Source organism: Rattus norvegicus, chromosome 5 (assembly GCF_021556685.1).
Source record: "Rattus norvegicus strain SHRSP/BbbUtx chromosome 5, alternate assembly SHRSP_T2T, whole genome shotgun sequence".
In the NCBI taxonomy this organism is placed as follows: domain Eukaryota; kingdom Metazoa; phylum Chordata; class Mammalia; order Rodentia; family Muridae; genus Rattus; species Rattus norvegicus.
In genome coordinates this window covers 130,399,562-130,420,802 of record NC_141538.1, presented here as the reverse complement: position 1 = coordinate 130,420,802, position 21,241 = coordinate 130,399,562, and the positions used below count along the sequence as shown (strand labels likewise).

Genomic DNA, 21,241 nt, shown 5'->3' with positions numbered 1-21,241 from the left:
AAAAATACGTAATTTTACTATAAATACTTTCACTATAAAAACTAACAAACAAAATATTTTGTTTTATGAATTTTTAGTTGGTCTTTTTAGAAAAAAAAACAGGGTGTAGGTTATAAAAAATATATTGCATGGTTATATTAATCAGAGCAAAATGCTACTAACTGGTAAATATAACAAAATAACCTCAGTCATTGCATCTAGGAGCATCTTCTCCCTACTGGTGTCTTGTAACAGACAGGTGAGTCAGCCACAGTTAGGTGCACCCACATTCTAAGCCTCTCTTCTGAGGCAAAGTTCTCTCTGTTCTGTTTCAACTATGGACCTTTAAACTCAAGTAAGATTGTCAAACAAAATGAACTTTTGACTGAGACGTATCTGCTTCTGACAGTTCCCCATTCCACTACAAGGAAAGTGATGAGAGCATCAGTGTCTCCGTGTGGAGGTGCCTCAAGTGGAGCAAGCTAACCACCCAAAGGCCTAACTTTATCTGCAGGCAGAATACTGTCCATAGAGGACAGACGGATGCAGGGTAATTGACTGCTAAGCTCTGACAAGACAGGGTACACTAGTTCTTCATAATCCCTGCTTCACTTAAGGTCTGTCAGATGTTCTGGGACAGAAGGCTGAGGATAGATGGTCCAACGTTATACAGAATTTTGGGGACTGTACATGCAGTCAAATGTATACCATTTCTATAGTTTTGGAAGCTGTGTCTTTGTGTTTCCTGCATATTCAAGTAATATTTAGTCCCTTCTCAAATATCTGACAGGATTGAAGACTAGATAGTCTCACAATTAAACTTAAGTTGTTTAGCACTGATGATGTTGTAGATTTAAAAGGAGGGTTTTCAGATGGTTAATACAAGTTAAAATCAAACATGATTGAGATACAAAATTATAAACCCTTTAAGTTAAGATAGATGATAAAATACTTTATCTAAATTGCCAAATATAATGGGATGTTATAAGTGTATATCATGCCTTATAATTTGCATAATTTTTTTGGTTCTTTTTTCAGAGCTGGGGACTGAACCCAGGGCCTTGCGCTTGCTAGGCAAGTGCTCTACCACTGAGCCAAATCCCCAACCCCAATTTGCATAATTTTTATAGCTGTACTCATTTTATATCTAAGAGAAGAGCCCTTTAATGGACTAAAAGAGAGAATTGCTGAGGTTTTATCTTTTACTGTCTACTGTAATGCTAAGTATGGGCCCCCAAGACCAGGAGTCTGCACATAGCCCCTGTGACCTTGCCCCAAGTTATTTCTGATTGATGAATAAAGATGCCAACAGCCAATAGCTGGGCAGAAGAGACTTAGGTAGGGTTTAGGTTTCCCAGGCTTGGATTGGAGGAGAAGAACATGTAAGAGGGAGAAGGAGAAGTCACCGTGGGTTAGCTGAGCCATAAAAACCTGGCCCTGTGGGCTAGCCAAATGGAGTTATGAGCAGCCCAGATCAAACACAGTAAGTAGTAATTCAGGTTTATTGAAAGGAAAGTAGATTCTAAAAGTATGGAGGCTAGGTATCTTCCCGGCTCTTGTGCTGATTAAGGCTTATTAAAAATATAAAGACTGTGTGTGTCCTTCATCTGAGAACTCAGGGTAGAAACCTCAGGCCAGGATTTAAATAATTTCTACAACAGTGAAAAATAATACAGTGTGCTTAAGTATCATTTATCAATTTAAAATAAAAAGATAAAAAGCAAATAAGTAAACTTTGTTTATTTTTAAAATATTTAACGTATGGTACTAGAAGTAACCATGCAAAAAAGCCTAAGAGGCCTCAACCCTACACAAAGAACTATAGGCAACTAAGGAGTGCTGAGGACAGAAGACAGCATACTAACTGCTCATCTAATATACCAAATGGTCAGCCCTGAGAAAAGAACATAAATGCCAACAGCATTATACAGACTGAGTAGGTTATACTTAGTAATATTTATGTGTATACACATATGGGGAGGAAGAGAGAAAGAAACTGAGCAGATTTTATTTAGAAGTATTTATATACACATATATACGTGTAACAATAATAAAAAGGAAGACATGAATTTAAAAGACGGTCTGGAGGGAGTTAAAGTAAAGGAAAAGTAATGTAATTATATTATAATTTAAAAAAATAATTTAAAATATAATTAATTTATGGAGGGACTATATGTACCACACATGCATATCAAGATCACAGGACAATCTGAAGAAGTTAGTTCTTTCCTTCCACCATGAAGGTCCAGGAACCCTCTGTCTTAGCCTATATTAGATGAGGTAAAAGGAACAAGAAACTGCACCCAAACACTTTTTTCATTTTAGAATTATGGGAAGAGAGTAATGTATAAGAGGGAACTCTAAAAACATTGACAGGTAACCAATTATACATAAGTCTCAGTTATAATACTAACTCAGCATTAATGTCTAAGCTAGTAATACATGTGTAGAAAGAATTTCCGCGAAACATCTTTATTCTTCTTGGTCAATAACTCTCTTCTTTCTGTGCCAGATTATTCCTGGAATAAGCTCATTCCAATATAGCTGTTCCTACAGGGACCACAAAGCTACTTGATCAGATACTTGGCCTCTAGCAAATGCTAATACTATGTTAATTCTGTGGCTTAAATATTCTTAACATTATTCTTCATAAATAATAAATCTGAAACTCTAAAATAGGCATTTTATATATGTGAACATAGAATGACATATTATGGGTGATTACTGATAAAAACAGTAAAAAAAAAAAAAAAAAAAGATAGCCCCTCACTATCTTCTTAATTTCTTTCTCATTTCAAGAGCATGATAGCAAGTCAGAAGTAAGTTCAAAGATACTTAGTGATTTTTTTCAAGATTAATTTAAGGATGCATTTTAATACGGAAACAGCATTTTGTGTTAGCAAGCTGGTTCAGTAGGTAAACGAAACTTGCTGCCAATTCTGACAATCCTGAATTTGATCCCCATGCTCTTCAAGATGGAAGGCAAGAACCACCTCATGCAAGTGGTCCTCTGACCATCACATAGATAACTATAGTACACAAATGCATACAAACAAACATGCTCCTAAAAGTGGTCCTTTAACCACCACATGTTGAGCCATGGTGCACATATACATGTGTATATGTATATGTATATATACATATATGTAGACACATACGAAAACACAAATCATTATATTATATATAAAAAGTTATTGTATTTTCCTCCCACTGAAGAGAAACACTATTTGATCACCAAAAGCTACAGAACAGTTATTAACTGATAACAAATAAAAAAGATTGAGTTCTTTCCTACAAACTAGTAATAGCACCATGCTGTAAGGTGCCATCAGTAGGCACTATCTCTTCAATCAATAGTAACAGTAACCAAAAGATCCTCTCAGCAATTCCTTCATCCCAGAAGCCCCTCTGAAAGTCTTCAGTATGCAAAAGACTCAGTTATTCTAAATCACTGCCTGCCTGCCTGCCTGCCTGTCTATTCTGTATGAAAAGATCTAGAGGAAACATTTACTGTTTAAGTTATAAATCCACCAAAATCAACCAAAGTAGAAAAGAGAAATTTACTCTTAAACTTCAGGGCTAAATGTTCATGTCATTCCCAAAATTCAGGTTGAAATTTAACTCTTAGTATGAAATACAGTATTCGAAGGTGGGTGCTTTGTGTAGTAATTATATTTAGATGAAGCTATGACAGTCCCATGATTGGATTAGTATTCTCACAAGAACTGGAGAAAGCAAAGACCTTTTCTATTCTAACATCTGAAGATTAGCAAACTAGTTAAGCCAGGATAAAGGCCTCTCTAGGAAGCGAACCTGCTGGTGTAACGTTTGTTGTAGCTAATGTAACCTCCATAAGGATGAAAAGTAAACGCTGGCTGTTAGAGCCACTCACCTACTGCATCTTGCTACCACAACCCAACTGACTATGTTTTTATAGTTTCTGTATCAAGGAAAAGCCTGTCACTGGTTTAATTTAGGCTTTTGAACCTGCTATTAGACTTTTAAGAATTAGAAAATTATGGTATACAAATTAAATTTCCTTAATAACGTTTAACTACATTATCAGTGCTTAAGTAATCTGGTAGCCACCATTCTCCCAACTCAATGTGCACAGAAAAACTACAATATACTTTCAATCAGTCTGCACGGGAGCTGGGAGTCTGTTGCCATGGCTACTTAAAATACTCTATATCTCATGCCATCTATACATTGTCAGTAGTAAAACTATACTGCATACATTACTTATGTATGTAGTAAGGACAAGTATTAACAGCCTCACAGACCCTAGGAGTAGTATTCATTTCTGTTCTGTACACAGGTTATTGATTTTCTTGAGCTGGATATGGGTAGATCAGTGCATCCATTTATATCAGATTTTGCTTTTTAAGCATGGTCTAATAGCTGAAGCCAGAATAGTAACTTCTTTAAAATACCAGAAATTTTTAAAATGTTTATCATTTTAGAAAATATAATTTGTATCTTTCTAAACATTAAGATTTTCCTTTTGTCTTTTTAATATTTTGTGAACCACAATTATCTTTTTATCCACTGAGATACATCAGATTTTGAATTAAAAAGCAAAACACATATAATTTAAATTTCCATTCTAAACTTAAGAGTCACAGGAGCTCCTGTCAACAAAAGACCAAATTTACTATAATTATGGATTATTTACACTAAAACAAAATAAGAAATCAATATGTAAATGTAATGTTTGTTGTAGCTAATGCAGCCAGCAATGACAGATTAGGTTCAAATAGCAATCAGTTTGAAAATCTGGCACATATGTAAATGAGCTAAGGCCTTGATGTTTACATATGATTGTATTTCATTGAGGATTTTAAAAATGTCTGGGGAACAGCATAAAAATAAAATGTTAATCTTTCCGCTATAAATATGACTTGAGCTATTATCATAACCAAAACTAGGTTTTGCTTCTGTCCAGCTAAACTAACATGATACTAATAATTCTGAGACAAAGATTACATCATTCTTAATTAACACTCCGCTACAGTTGTTAACATCCTCCAAGACATCATGTTATCATCACCACAAGTTCTGTAACAATCTTAAAACCATGTTTAACAAAGGCTGGCCTCTGAGTCTGCAGTTACTTCTAATTGCTTTCTTTGCTGACAATTAGATAGGTCTAGATAAACAAACATTTAATTTTACATAATTCCTAATAACATTTTTTAAGATAATTTCAAATTCCAGGTGGCCTTATGCCTATAATTACCTTTTATCAATACAGTGATATATTGTATTCAACAAAAATGTCTAAACCAAAGTACATAAGATTAATCAAAACATGGTAATTAGTAATGATACTGATATATTGTGATATACACTGAGTGGAAAATAGTAAAAGTGTATAAACGTAATTCCATTTGTTGAGGGAAAATATAAAGAAATCGCTATATTTGCAATGTGTTAAATTTCTTGCTTCATAAATTAGTGAGCAACTTTCTGACTGTCCATTAAATAAGTTCCCATCATAGAGAATACCTGCAGCTCTTTTTCGAAGTGTGATGCTAACAAGCAAATCTCAGTAGTCACCCACCTATCAATAGGCAGTAAACTGTATAAATGGATTTGGTGCATCACTCCAATTAGATGTGCTGTGACTGCCATTGATGTTTTAATTGGGGACAGGTCTCTTTTTTCATCCAGAATGTCATCTTCTTAAAATGAGCCACTTTTAAAGAACTCCTTAGTAAAAAAATTTATTAACTTAACACTTTAAAATCCTACTTTAAAAGTCTAATAATAACATTAATTAGAATTAAACTTATGAGAGCAGAGGAATAGAAGTGTGGTCAAATATGACTTGATTCTTTCAAATCTGGCATTTTGGCCTATTTTCTTAAGTATTTCATGCATGTTTGATTAAATTACTCAAATCTGCTACAGCCTCCAAAAATCAGTAAATAAATTTGAAAAACAATTATGCCTCATCTATTTTTCTAATTTTATCCAATTTTGCTGACTTGAACATACAAGTCCACAATTATTGTTTTGTGTATATTACTGGCTAATAGTTCCTTGATGCTATTTGCCTTAAAATGAAGCTAAAGCATTATCAACAGTATTATGCTACATTCTTTTAAGTAATATTAGTCTAGAGTACTTAGGCATTACTGCCTCCTCCTTTGTTTTCCATTTTTTTCTGCAATTACCTTAAAGAAGTTTTTTTCAAACTATTGTTTCAATATATATTTATTATGTATACATCATACAGCTTTCTACCTGCATGTATGTCTGCGGACCAGAACAGGGTACTAGATCTCATTATAGATGGTTGTGAGCCCCCATGTGGTTGCTGGGATTTGAACTCAGGACCTCTGGAAGAGTAGTCAGTGATCTTAACCGCTGAGCCATCTCTCCAGCCCAAGAAATTTTTGAAGATCCAAATTTAGAATTTCTGTCTCAGTCCTAACTGACCTAAAATGAGCTACACTGCTTCAAATTCTGCTTCTAAAACTGGGCCTAAGGAGACTGTGGGCATATTCTACCAGACAAGGCCGAGGACAGCTGCTTTGAATGAAAAGAAATTAATACCATCTTATTTATAGATACTGTTAATATACTTGTTTTTCCATTGAATGTTGTTTTGCTCTACTGTTGTTTTCCTATACTTCTTTTCTATTTTTACATCAACTAAGTCTTTTTCTAGATGAATTTAGGTTGCTTTCTTTAGTGTCTACCACTGCTGGTTGTGATAGGGATACCTGTGGAATAAAGATAATCAGAATGTCTAAAACCTTCCAAACATGTGATATCTCTGTCCCCACCTCACCTTTCACTCAACTTCCTCAGTGCAAAATGTGAGTAAAAAATATCACCTTATGATTACTGTAAGAATTAAAGGAAAACACTTGTGTGCAGTATTTGGCAGAAATGACTATTATTATGTCACCATCCTTTATCAAATACTTATTACATTTTCTTGAAATTCCTTTTGTTCTTTGAGAAATATATATTTCATATTTTAGCATTTTCTATAACTTGGGACTTTGTCATTGCTATTATAACCATTAAAATCCAGAAGTCAGAAATATTCTCCAACTTGGCACCTACTGTCTATTGCCTCTGTTAGGTAACTTGATTTCAATACTTAATCCTGGACACCAATCCTGTCTCCCTACTCAGAACTGACCCTTGGAATTACCCCTAGAATTCATATGTTGAAGTCTTAAAACTCCAATTTAATGGTATCTGAAATACAGTCTTCAGGAGCTAATTCAGGTCATAAGATTGAAGTCTTAATCCAATGGGATTGGCATTCCTATAAGAAGGAAGAAAAAACAGTTCACTCACTTTTTCTTTCCCTGCCAAGCAAGGATATTGTGAGAAATTGGCAATCTACAGGGCAGGGAAATACCTTCATCACAAACTGACCTAGCCTGAATTTCTGTCTTGACTGTAAATCTGGAATACTAGAACTGTGTTGCTAAGTCAACCACTTTACTGTATTCTGATACAGAGGCTCCTGCAGACAAACATCCCCATACCCCTTCCAGGCACAAGGCTTTGTTTGTTTTACTTATTCACATTTGCTGTCTTGTTGGCCTCCTATTTCAAGTAATTCTTCTCTCTTAAAATTACTTTCCTTTACAATCAGTTCTCTGTAGATATAATGTGTTTTCCTTTCTCACTTATTCTTTAAAATGTACTAAAATCTAATTCTCACTTCCACTACTCTACCAAAATTTACCTTAACAAAAACCAATCAAATTCCAACTAAATGACCTTTCTTCATCATGTTAGTTCCTACCTCAGCACTTCACAGTATTCACAGAAGGCTATGCCTAGTGAGGTGAGCAGTTATACAGGTTTTCCAGAATGGGAATGAGTCAAGTCTAAACATCTAACTCTGAATTATATGCTACAAACATAAATGAAAGACTCTGAGAAAACTGGGACATGAGAAATTGTAAATACAAATTTCTCGGTTATTTAAATAACTTTTAAAAATTGAAAGGGTGAAAACAGATTCCAAGAAGTACAATAGGAAAGACTGTTGAGAAAAGAACTCTCAAGGATATTGACGTTTAGAGTAAATGAGGGGGAAAGAAATACTACAGAAGAGACTGGATATAATAATCTGAGTTCTAGGATTAAAATAAGCAATGAGGGATAATTAATAAAATTACCTGGAATGGAAAGAAAATTTTAAAGGCCCACTACCTTTAATGAATAGGCTACAAGCTCATTGAGGACAGAGCTTGTCTTTTTTCTTTTAGTTAATAAAAAGCATACTGACAAATTGAATCATTCTATAATAACATGAAACATGTGTAACTACCATTTCTCCTTTTGTAATTTTAGCATGAATTGTAAGCTCATTTGCAGTTGTGCCACAGGGATAACACAGAACTCTCTTAACTCATTATTGAACTCTATTCTTACAGGATTTAAAATGCTTTCAACTGCCACAAAGGCTCTGACTAAAGACTTCACTCTTAAATTCTCAGCTTGAAATTGTTCTTTTAAAAACCAAAATTTACATCAAAATAATTCTGAACTCAATTACAAATGTTCATATTATAATTTATGTTGTTATAATATTTGGATACAGAAAGAAATTGTCAATACAAAGACTCAATTACCAGGCACCCCCTAGTGGCAATAAAATCAAGACAGGAAAGTAAAACAAGGAAGTAGAATCTTTATAGTTCTGACCAAAACTTGAAGAAAATCGTCTGTCAGTACAATTTAAAAGCAGGGTAATTTATATATTTTAGTAAATAACTTATACTGTGACTGAAAAAAATTCAAAGTTTTTATAAAAATCAATAAACATAAATGAGCGCTGACTTTTTAAAAGGTCTCAAATAAATGTGTATTAATACAACTTTTTCAATGCCGTGAGTCTCTGCATATGAACTCAGTGCTACATCATTTGTCTTTCTTTGAACTTTATTCACTGTTCCTACCCATCACTGACTTAGTTAAAAAGAACAAGCCAACTAAAAACCACTTTTCATTCTCCTATAAGCACTGCATTAAGTGGTAGGCACTGCAGGTCCAGGGAATGAATAACTAGTAATCAGAGGTCACTTATATGGCAATAAAGATGGCCATCTATATTAGCCAAGCATGACATTCCAGCAACAACAAAATCAGCAGTTGAACCTGAATACTACAAAATTCAAAGACAGCTTAAAGCTAGTTTTGAGATAAGGACTCAGAAAAAAAAAAGTTTTATCATTAGTACAATCAGTATATGCAGGCCATTTGCTTGGTTTAGTACTACTAAATTAACATGCAACTAGATACTGGATCACTGTACATATGTATTGAGTTCTATGTGAACTAAAAATAATAAGTCTCTCTAACCTAAGAAAATACTATGAGACCCTAGGTGGGTGTTTTTCTAGCTTTGCCCTGTAGAACTCACTGACTTTTCTTCAAAGTTGTATCTTCTTTGGCAATAAGACACTGAAGTTGCATATATTCTTCTTCCTCCCTAAAGCCATTCAATCAAAGAATGGTCATTTGGCCCCTACCCACTTAAGTGCTGGCAAGGATCTCAGAACCCCGTATATATAGTATGTAGCACTGAGCAATAGCTCTATTCAGTTTTGATTATTTTTAATATACAGGCATTTCCAACAGATCTCCACAGTGTGAAAACTGATACACTTAACAGTTGCTAGTAAGTTACAGCGTATGTAAAATGTTTATTGGTTATAATAATACAAAACTTAGAGAAATTACCCATCAAATTTTTCCTTTCAGATTTCCAGGAAAAGTAAATACTTTACCAGTATTTTTTTCCAGGAAAAGTAATACCTTACCCAGCATGACTGGATGATGAAGGTGGTGGTAAGTCTGGTGTAAGGACATAAAGACTGTTGTTTTTTGGCAAGTGTAGTGATTTTAAGACCGTCTGGAATAGAAAAGAAGAAGAGAAAACAAAAATAAATGCTGTGTACATACGGAATTCTTACACTTACTGAATGCTGTGCAACTGTTAGGCTGCTCTTCCACCTTTTGGTAATTTTCTAAATATAACAGAAGAGGGACTAAATCCAAACCATCTTGTTTCTTCTATTTTTACTGCAAATTAATACAATCTGAGCATTACAGCATGATGAAAGCTTTTAGCTCATAAGAGATGCATACAGATACAAGCGTAACTAAGAGTCCCCCATTTCCCCACTGAGGAAAAAATCAGTAATGCAGGCTTTAGACCTAGGGAAAGAAATCACTGAAGGCGCCTCAAACCAAGGATTCTCGATGATAAGGAGCTGAGCCTAAGAGGTTATGTGACTCTGACGTAGACTCTAGGTCACGTTACTCTGACTCTAGAGAGCTTTTCTGTTTAACCTCACTCAGTGTTTAGTTACACCCATATACACTAATCTATTCACTGTCACAAAACTCAGACATTTTTAGACTCCCAATCTTATGGTAAGCTCGTGCTAACATGCTTTCTGACACCTATACACGTTAGGAAATTCATTTCCACAGCATGCACTCAGGGCATGCATTTAATTCACTGAATTTTACTGCATTACCCCTCTGTACCAAGACCACCCTAATCATAAGAGTAGCTACAATAACCTAGGAGTCCTTATTTGGGGAAAAAGAGTACAGGGAGAGGCGTTTATGTCTTAGTAGGATTAAAGTAATCTATTCAGTTGACAATTAGGAGGTGGTAGCTTTGTTGTGTTTTGTTTTAAACTAAAGATAAGGCAGGGAATGGGGATGAAGACGATGAGTTAGGCGAGCTTCGTAATTTTAAATTGGATAATCAGAGACTATGCTCATTGAGCAAAGGTTTAAAGTAGCAAGGCAACAAACAAAATTACACAGAGAAAGAGCACTTCAGACAAAAACAGCCAGTACAAATGTTTAAACAAATTAATAAATGTAATTTTTTAAGTTAAAATAATGGCAGAAATAATGGGCTGAAGGCATAAGTTGGAGAAGTGTTGGAGCTAGAATATTAAAAGAAATGAATTAAAAGGTGAAAACTATTCAGAGAAAAAAGAACTTGAAATTAAGATTCTGCCATTGTTAAAAGAATATTAAAAGCATACAGAAATGAGTGAAGCAAAATAAAGTGAAAGATTTTTGTAGGGAGAAGGTCCAAGGAATTAAGTGGCCAGGGTAGGATAATTTATAAGATACAGAAATTGATAGAAGGGTTGGAGAGTACTCAGCAGTTAAGAGGCTTGCTGCTCTTGCAAAGAACCAGAGTTTGGTTCCCAGTACCTTGGCCAAGCGGCTTCTAACCATCCGTAAGTCCATCTCCTGGGATCCAACACCCTCTTTTGGCCTCTGGAGGCAGATATACCCACAAGTGCATAGACATAAGCAAAAAAGTAAATCTTTTTTAAAACATTGTCTAAGTCTTGCTAGAATTTAGAATTAAATTAGTAAGAATTAAGTCAGAGTAGTTATGAGCCAGAAGTTAACAATCATTAAGAAGCAGGGGATGATAACTTCATTAAATTATCAAAAAGATAGATATACCCTTTTGACATAAATTCAAAGCTGAAGAAATTCTGATAGGGAAGACAGTAATGATCTGGAGCTAAAAATGAAGACACATATTTTGCTACTTATTCCAATTGTATGAGGATGGCCAAAATAAAAGAAGACGACTACAAAGGAACCAACTTCTTGAGGAAGATGGCTTCCACTCACAAGAAGAAAAGGAAATGTACATGAACGAGTTTAATAAAAGTAATTTTGCTAATGATGGATTAGTTCCACGGCACATAGCAATAAAGCTTATAGCACTGTAGAGGAGGGAAAGATAAGACAGGTATAGAATGTACAGTCTATGAAGATCAGGAAAGGAGTGACATGGAAACCTCAAACTCCTTACAATGATTGGCTTCAACAGGTAAAGGGTAGCAAAGTCAATCCTCACGGGAGTCAAAACAAATAACAATGGCAAGGCTGTAGGTGTTAAAAAGCAAGGAGTGCTTAAGGAATCCTTCAGTAAGGATTCCTTAATTCTGCAGATGGAGAAAAAGACACCTAGAGAAAGGTGATCTTACCCAAGCAGGCCACAGGAAGAACTTTTAACTGCTCCATGAGAGGGCCCATCTTACTAAGTGCAGTCTTAAATAAAAATAAATACCCTAATTATTTACATTAGAATGACATTTCTGTTGTATTCCACTTCTTTTACTTCTCCTTTTTGTTTATGTCTATTACCCATTTAAATAACTTCACAACCTATTTGTGGTTTATGGTGCATGGTTTGAAAACAAACACAATACACAATTACCTATAAGATTATAATCTACCACAACACAAAAAAATCTGAAATTTTATATTAAATATGGAACACATTTTAAATTGGTGTGTTCTCTCAATAATAATAGCATGCAAAAAAAAGTGCATACACATATACACAGGAATTTTATCTCTACCTTTTATCTTTTATTACTTTGTGAACTAAAAAATATTCTTAGCACAAATCATTATTCTACTTTTGTCAATCTACTTCCCAAAGATTCTCTATCAAGTCCTCCCCGTGAAAACACATATGGCATGATTAAACAAAATGGACCCTTTCTTTAGGCCATTTATTCATGCATTCATCTGTGAACCTTTATTTGATACCAATATATCAACAATTCTATATACACTAGTGATAGAAACAGATAATGACCCCTCTTCTTCTTATACTGATATGATGGGAAATTATGGAATGAGAGTCCGATGAGAAATGCCTGTTGCACAGGTAGTATAAAACTAAAACTCAAAGATATTAAGAGTCATTTATGCAAAGATTTAGAGGTAATAATGGTTCCAAAGAATTGAACAGGATCTGCCAGGGACTATGTAAAAAGTTCCATCCTAGTAAAAAGATTTTTAAGTAAGCCCTGGCATGGAAGGTGAGGGTAGAAAATCTCAATGGGCACTTGTAAAGTTGAGAAAAGTATAAAAATTGTATTTTAACAAAAGAGCAATGTTTTTAAAAGATCATTCTAGCTGCTTAGCAGGGAGTTAACTAGAAGTCTCCATAAAGAGAAACTAAGAAAACAATGGTGATATTACATTAGTCTGGGTAGAGATACTAACAGTCTTGATTAGGCAGTAACAATAAAAATACTGAAAAGTATTCTTGGTTAAGAAATATTTTAGAAATATAATCAATAGGACTTACCAAAGTATACTTTGTGATATTTTGTGAGGCGTTATGAGAAAAAAGGAAAGACTCACAACCACATTATTTTTTGTTTTACCAAATTGGTAAAACAAACAAACAAACAAACAAAAGCCAACATAGGAGAGAATCAAGAGTTCACTTTAAGGCATGTCTGTCTAAGATGCCATTAAAATATGTGAGAATGGAGTTGGTTATGGTGACTGTGCATCCATAATTCCAATACCTGGGAAGGTGAAATGTACTTTAGGTGTAAACTACCTCGTGATGATGCTTGAGCTCATCTGAAAGGCTGGCGGATAGCAGGGCTGTCCCCACAATTTCAGATCATGCAGAAATGTCTCAAAATCTCTTGCAAGGTCTGGAAATAGGCTGAAGACCCACTCCCAAACACTGTGTTAGGTAGAAAAGATAATAGCAAAACAGACTAAAAGGTAAAGACATTTGTCCTTGAAAACAGCTAGAAGGTGAGACTTGTGCAGCAGTTGTTACTATTTCATCAATGGCATTAAAGTGGCTACCGTGAAAAAGAAAAGCAGCAAGTCCAGCAATGGGAACTTAGTTGAAAAACTCGACTGTGAGCTAGCTCCACATAGCTTCTGGCCAATTTCTGCTGGGTGTTGCAAGCACACAATTTGACGATGCATCTCTGACAGCTCCTATTGTCCTCTTACTTCAAAGTCTACCTGAGGGCATTCTCTGGATGGAGAACTCAGCTGGCTGCCTTAAAGGGGATTCCCCAAGTTGATTTCCATTGGATGTTATGAGTACCCAATCTGATGACGCCCTGCTGTCTATGTACCTATCATTTGTTATTTATTCTTTTATTTTGGCTTGCTGCAAATTCTAACACTCATGCAAAGCTGAAAACAGAGCTACGGTAGAATATTCTCCAGACTGTACAGAACAGAAGTGAAGACAGAAAGATATCGAACTCAAAGATATCTTTAACTACTCAATGAGTTTAGGACCAGCCTGGGCTACATGAAATCTTGTCTCAAATAACCAAAAAACAGAGGTAAGAAAAGAGAAAAGGGAAAGAAAGAAGAGAAAGGGGAAGAAAAGATGGCATGAGAACCACAGAAATCCTACATGAAAAAATTATGTTAAGTAACTGGAGGTATTGTAACCAAAAGACTGCCAATTAAAAAGAATAATACCATAAGAACATGACCACCTTTCTATTAGTAATCTACTGAAAGTGGACAGATTATTAGATTACCACAGGTTTCTCAATTAAAAAGAAACTGTGTAGATGATTTCATTCTTGCTGTTTATTTTTATCAAGGTTCTTGAATTACTCATTTATACCCTTTAAAACTCTGTTTATCAGAATAGACAAAAGCTAGGAATGAGAATCAATTAATAAGCAGCTTCCTAAGCTGCCCCTGCTATGTACACATCCCTTGATTTCAACCTGAGCACTACATAGCACCAAGAAGCAACAAACTAAGGACATAGGACAAACCAAACTGTTTTTGTATGGTGTGAGAATTAAAATAGTTTTATGATTAGGGAGGAATCAAAGAATATTTCATGACATAAAATTTTATAACATTAAAATTCTGTGTCCATAAGTAACGTTAGACTGAAAAAGAGTTATGTTTACTTTGCACAAATTATCAGAGGTGTTCTCGCTCTTCAGGAATAGAGCAGAATAGTTAGTTGTAACAGAGATTGGATAAGCTTAAATATTTACTCGCTTGTAAACAGTCTTGCTGACTCTGATAGAGTACAACATTAACTGTATCAAAACTTTAAATAAAGTTCTTGCCTAGAATCTGAAATTCTAGTAAATATCTTGATGAAACATAATACCAACTAAGTCTATCATGCATACATATATATTTATATATTACACATACACATACACACACACAATATGATTTATAAGCACAACTTACCCACAAATCATTAATAAAATAATAAACGAAAAGATTTTATTTATGCCTGGCATAGAAATATAGACTCAGTAATTGTATAAGATGATTCATAATTATTTCTACCTTAAACATAACAAACTTTAACACTAACTCATTTCTCTCTTTCCATTCCTGCTATCTCTTAAGAAAGAAAAGTGAAGTATTTTATACATGAGGCTGAGTTTAAGGGGTCTATACAATAGCCACTGTTACTTGAAAACTATGGTACCTTCTGTAAATTCTCAAGATAGTAATTCATTCCATGCACCTTCCACTAAGCAAGGAAATGAAGAAATATTCTTACCATCAAGTTTTAAAAGTTTCCTATTATCTTTGTTCCATATGCAATACTTGGCATAAATGTACACAGTGTATGTGACTTCTCTCAGGCCAGTAAGTAATTGGTCAGTAAATTATTATTCCAGGGCACTCACTGATAGATACCCTAAGAGGTTTGAGAAAAAGGTAAATGCTCTCAAAAAGGTACCAACCTTCTAAAAAAAAAAAAAAAAAGAATACTTAGAAATAGGAAAAACATGCCACATAGTGTTTTAATTTGCATACCTAAACTCATTTAAAACCATTACTGGCTTATACAAAACATTTAGCTTGAAAAATATTATTTGGAAATTAAACTAAATTACTACAAGCAAATTTACTTCTAACATATGTAAATTATCCCAAAGTAATTTTTCAGGATACACATAGTGGCACCTGCCAAATCCCAGTATTTGGGGGTAAAGGGGAATAAAACAGGAGGACCAGGAATTCAAGACCATCCTTGCTACAAAGAAGTTCAAGTCAGCCTGTACAACATGAGACCTTGTCTCATAAAACAAGCAAACACGCAAAGCTAAAAAACAACTTTTAGGCATCAGTTAATCATATAACTTAATTTTCTTTTGCTTCTAGTCAATTAAGAAACTCACACTGTCTTCCACATCTCCAGTCTTCCAGCCTTTCAACAGCATTTTAGGCACAGGTATCTGAAGTTCATTTTCTAGAATCTGTTTAATCTCTCCTGTACAAATAAGAGAAAAAAATGTAACTAACAAGGCAACAACAATAGTTGACTATATCAGGACATTAATATCTCCATACAACTTAGAGTCAATGACATCTTATTGATGAATAAAATTCACTTAAAAATTAAGTACTCCAAATTTAAATTTTTTTACCAAACAAAATGCTGCTCCATTGAAAAACTTGGGCTACAAAACAACAAAAAATATTTCACAATTTATAGATAGCTAATTATGAACTTCCCTTTTATAAAAGCATGGCTTTCAAAAAAGAAATAGTGGCTAAGAATCTGAACAAAACAAACTAACAAGCAATACTGTTAAGAACCTAAGTGAAGCTCTATTGTGTGACTGAGAGGCTCTGTCAGAGCCTTATCGATGCAGAGGTGGATGCTTGCAGCCAACCACTGAACTGAGCAGAACTGAGCACAAAGGAGCTGAGGTGAAGGAGTTAGGGGAAGGACTGAAGGAGCTGAAGGGGTCTGCAACCCCATAGGGAAGAACAACAATATCAACCAACCAGAGCCCCCAGAGCTCCCACCAACCAAAGAGTATACATATAAAGGGGCCCATGGCTCCAGCTGCATGTGTAGTGGAGGATGGCCTTGTCTGGAATAAAAGTGGGGATGCCCTTGGTCCTGGGAAGGCTTGATGCCCCAGAGTAGGGAATGTTAGGATGGTGGGGAAGGGGTGGGTAGGTGGGTAGAGGAGCACCCTTGTGAAGGTGGGCAGGGGAGGGGAAGATGGGGGTTTTTGGAGGGGAGGTGGGGAAGGGGGATAGCATTTGAAATGTGGATGAGTGGAATAACCAATAAAAACTAAAAATAATAATAACAAAATAATGTTTGTAAGATACAGGCAGGCCACAAGGCAGCTCTGACATAAGGCAAGCCTAAGGCAGGTTCTACTATGTTAATGAAGCAGCCCTAAGTTGAAAACCCTGGTAGCCTAACTAATAGAAAAGATGGTACTGCCTTGCTCCCAATACAGCATCTCAAGCTCTGTGCCAATTCCCACAGCAAGAGGATTTTGAGATTGGCCTCTGTGAGGCTCTGGTTCAGTTTCCCAGACCATTGCTGAATTCACACACTCCTGTCTGTCAGCGCTAGTTGCTGGCCAAGGCTTTCAAGGACCTTCTGGAACTTCCAACAGTCATCTTCTAGGCCTGCCACAGCTGAAGTAATTCATAGCAGACATTGGTCTTAAGTGCTCTAACTCCCTCCTTAAGCACCCTCACCCAGATAGGATTCCCCAGTGGAAGCCTGCAGCATTTCCTGTCCATCCCATTTCCCTTGGTGAGATGTCTGTTTACATGAGACTACCTTAATCTTTATAATATCAAAGTATTGTAAGAAATGTTGCAGTAAATAAACAGTATATTTAAATGGCAAATCTCATGTGGACATCCTAATAACTGAGTAACTTATAGCCAAAAGGCAAATCTCATGTGACCATTCTAATTTCCAAACCCTTTACGGCCCACATACCTACGATGTGCTCAGCATATGACAGAAGTGGTACATACATTAGAAAATATAAGGTACCTCAGTACAAAGGAAACACATTTTGCAATGAAAATTAAGATTAACAGTTTGCTTGAAGAAATAAAATCACTTGCTTTTGTTACTTCAGCATCTATAAATTAGAGGCTAGCTCTGCCCAGTTCATCTACCCATGGGGTATAAGGATGAAACAAGACGTCATACTTTAACTGAAAAAACTAAAGACAATATATGCTCTAGAAGACAAATTAAGCTGTGTTGAAACATCACAGAGTTCCAGAAGAGGGAGAAGGGGACAGTAGTGAAATAGCTGATGGTCTTATCAGGCAGACAAAAATGTAAATGCAGCATTAAGTGTACCTGAAACCAGTCCAAAGCACAGCTGGACTACACAGGACATTCAAATCAAAACAGTCAAGAACATCATTTTGGTGAAGACAAAAAAATAAAAGGCTAAAATTAAATTAAATTAAAGGACAAGGTATTGTAGGAGACTGAGAGGAGATACACCAAGGAAGTTCAATTTTCTCACTGATTCACAAGTTCTTTTGTAGAAATCGAGTCTACCTACAAACATAAGTAGTTTTCAGGCACTCCACTGCTTTAAGCTGATCATTCAGAATGTCCAAATCTGTCTTAAATCTATCTGTCTGCCTTGCTGCTAATCTATAATTGTAAAATAACACATAATCCCATTTTTATACTAAATAAATATAAAAGACTAAATGTTAAAACCAGGAAAACAAACCCATGAGGAGAAAATAGGAGAAAGACTTTTATATTATACACAACTGTTTAAATCAGCAACAACCCAACAGAATCTTTCATGGCCACAGGACTTCTTTTTACTTTCTCTGAGTAAAGACTGGGCCAGTTAAGATGGCTCCATTAGTAATGGTATATACTGTCAAGACTGAAGACCGAAATTTGATACCTGGTATCAATATGGTAAAAGGAGAGACACATCTCTCTAAATTTGTCATCTGACCATTTCACACATACCATGGCATGTTCACACCACACACACAGGCACGCACACAATAAAGTGAAATTTTAAATTTTTAGGTCATTTTGTACATTTTAGGTAGTGACTAGCCATCAGGGGTTAGGGGTGGGGGAGAATTCTGGTTCAAAATGGCATTTGTAGAAGCCCAAATCAATCTTAACTTCCAAAAATGTCACTACTGACAAATATTCTGTTTGTGGAAACAGTAGAAAAGTCAGTCATATTCGTAACCCAACACATATAAACATGGTCTTTCTTTCATGGATAAAGGTGCTATTTATAGAGCTGTACTTGCCTGGACATATACATCGGCAAGGCTGCCCAGTGCTTTGCTCTTTAAAGTTACCTTCACCAGACACTTCTTTCTTATACTCTTGAAGACATGCAGGCTTCCTGACTTAAAAGAAGTTCTTAATAGGATGGAGGGTGAGGTCTAAGCCCCCATTATTCCTTGCAGAAAGCCTGGATAAGACCAAAAATAAAACTAAATACTTCTGTTTCACGCACAGTGAAACAGAAAATAAAGCCACTATACCAACTTTTCTCCTCTCCCTTGCTTTTCTTTATCTCTAAACTATTCTGTTAAATTCTCATTATTCTCTCTTTTCCTATGAGATCAGCTTTGTTGGTGACCATATGAGAAAACATGTTATTTTTATCTTTCTGCATTATAGTATTTCCATCCACTTAGCCCCAGATAATAGGATTTCATTCCTTTTTACTGAATATTTTCCTTGATTATTTAACAATAACATATGTTCTTGTCCTGACATATTTTAAATCTTTAGGTTTAAATAAAATTTATTTTAACAAAATAAATCACAACTATTAAATTTTTTACTGTGTATATGATGAAGGCAAAATGCTAAAGCATGCATGTAGAAGTCAGAAGTCAGCTTCATCAAGTCACCCTTTCACCCTGTTTTAAGAAATGTTTTCTTCTGGACAGTGGTGGTGTAGGCCTTCAATCCCAGCACTGAAGAGGCAGAAGCAGGTGATCTCTGAGTTTGAGGCCAGCCTGGTCTACAGAGTGTTCCAGGACAGCCAGGGGTACACAGAGAAACCCTGTCTCAAAACAAAACAAAACAAACACACACACACACACACACACACACACACACACACACACACGAAGAAAAAGTAAAGAATAAAAGTATTTTCTTTTCTTATACTATCTCTCTGGTCTATCAAGACAATATTGGCCTCATGAAATAATTATAAAAATGTTTCATCTTTCTCTGTTTGTGAAGGACTGATAGTATTTTTCTTAAATGTTAGATTCACTCATAAAGTTGTCTACACTTGAGGTTTTATTGGGAGGAAGGTATAAACTTTCAGTTCAATTTATAGATTTGATATCCACATTAAATACTTACACATTGGAATATAGTGAACCCACATTTACACACAAACCTTATAGTCAAGTGTTCGGGGATCTTTCCTTTCCAACATGAATAATCTGTTTTCACTATTCTTTGTTCATTCTAGCAAGAACTGATTTTTATTAACCTCAAAAACTTTTTAGTTTTGTTCCTTTTCTCTATGACTTACAAATTAACTTCTAGTTCATTAACTTCTGCTCTTGAACACAGTATTTTCTTTACTTCATTATGTCTTAACAGTTTTGTGAAGTATAAAAAGGAAGAAAAACGCACACTTGCACATTCACATGCAGAAAAGAAGCCAGCCAGGGAAGACATCAGTTGTATTCCTCTATTACTCTCTTCCTTACTGCATTCAAATCAGTTCTCTTACTGAACCAGAAACTCACTGTTTTAACTAGGAAGCCAGGCCAGAGTGCTCTCGGAATCTGCCTGTCTCTACTTCCAAATGCCAGGGTTACAGGTACATTCAACTATGATCAGCTTTTTGACATGGGTGCTGGAGATTCGCTCATGTTGAATCTTCACCTAGCCAGCTCCCTTTAATCATGAGTAAAATTTTAATGACAGATTTTCTGTCTGGTGCATAATTTTTCCCTTAATATTCAGTATTTTGAATTATTGTCCCTATTAGTGTCTTGCTTTCCTTTGCACTGTTAAGCATCTTCATAAGCCTTGTTTTTAAATACAAACTTTCTAGTTCTACTATCTCTAATTTTTATAGATGTGTTTTTATATTGTTATTTCTTTGGGTTACAGGTCACATTTGTATTCTGCTAGCATCTAGTAGTATGTGAATAAATGACAAATGTAAAGACTTTACTTCCTTCAATAACTGTCTTAATATAGTAGTTTATCTTTTAAAAGTATAGAAGTTCATTTGGGCAGGCATTTACTTTTTGTGTGCATCAGACTCATCTCTGAAATGGCTTTACATGCTTTCCTCAGAAGTATTCAAAACCGTGGTTCTCAAAAGTGTAATGGACAGGTTCCTCTGGTTCCTTGAAACTGATGGTACAACAACAATGTATAAACTACAGGCGCCTTATCATTAATACAAAATACTGATTGGATGAGTGAATACTATATTTCTTAGCACTAACCTTTGCATTTTTTAAAAAGTCAGCTTCACTTCAACATATGCTTTACTATGTAAAACCAGAAGCATGATTATATAAATCACTTTCAGTGTACAGCTCCTTTCTCCTATTATCATGGAGTGGGATTCATCTCCACACTGCCTGCAGCACTAGAGTGACTGCTCCTTACACAGCTACACCATAGCTGCTG

At 35.3% G+C, this 21,241-nt stretch overlaps 1 protein-coding gene across 6 annotated transcripts in view; it reads right to left on the bottom strand.

The window, feature by feature from the left end:
* Faf1 (Fas associated factor 1) overlaps positions 1-21,241 on the bottom strand; it is a 372,980-nt gene that overhangs the window by 250,113 nt on the left and 101,626 nt on the right. For all 6 annotated transcript variants that reach the window (XM_087660189.1, XM_087660188.1, NM_130406.2 and 3 more), the window contains 2 exon segments: positions 15,969-16,060; positions 9,783-9,874 (listed from right to left, as the gene is read on the bottom strand). In XM_087660189.1, the coding sequence (XP_087516315.1) occupies positions 9,783-9,874; positions 15,969-16,060 (184 nt within the window).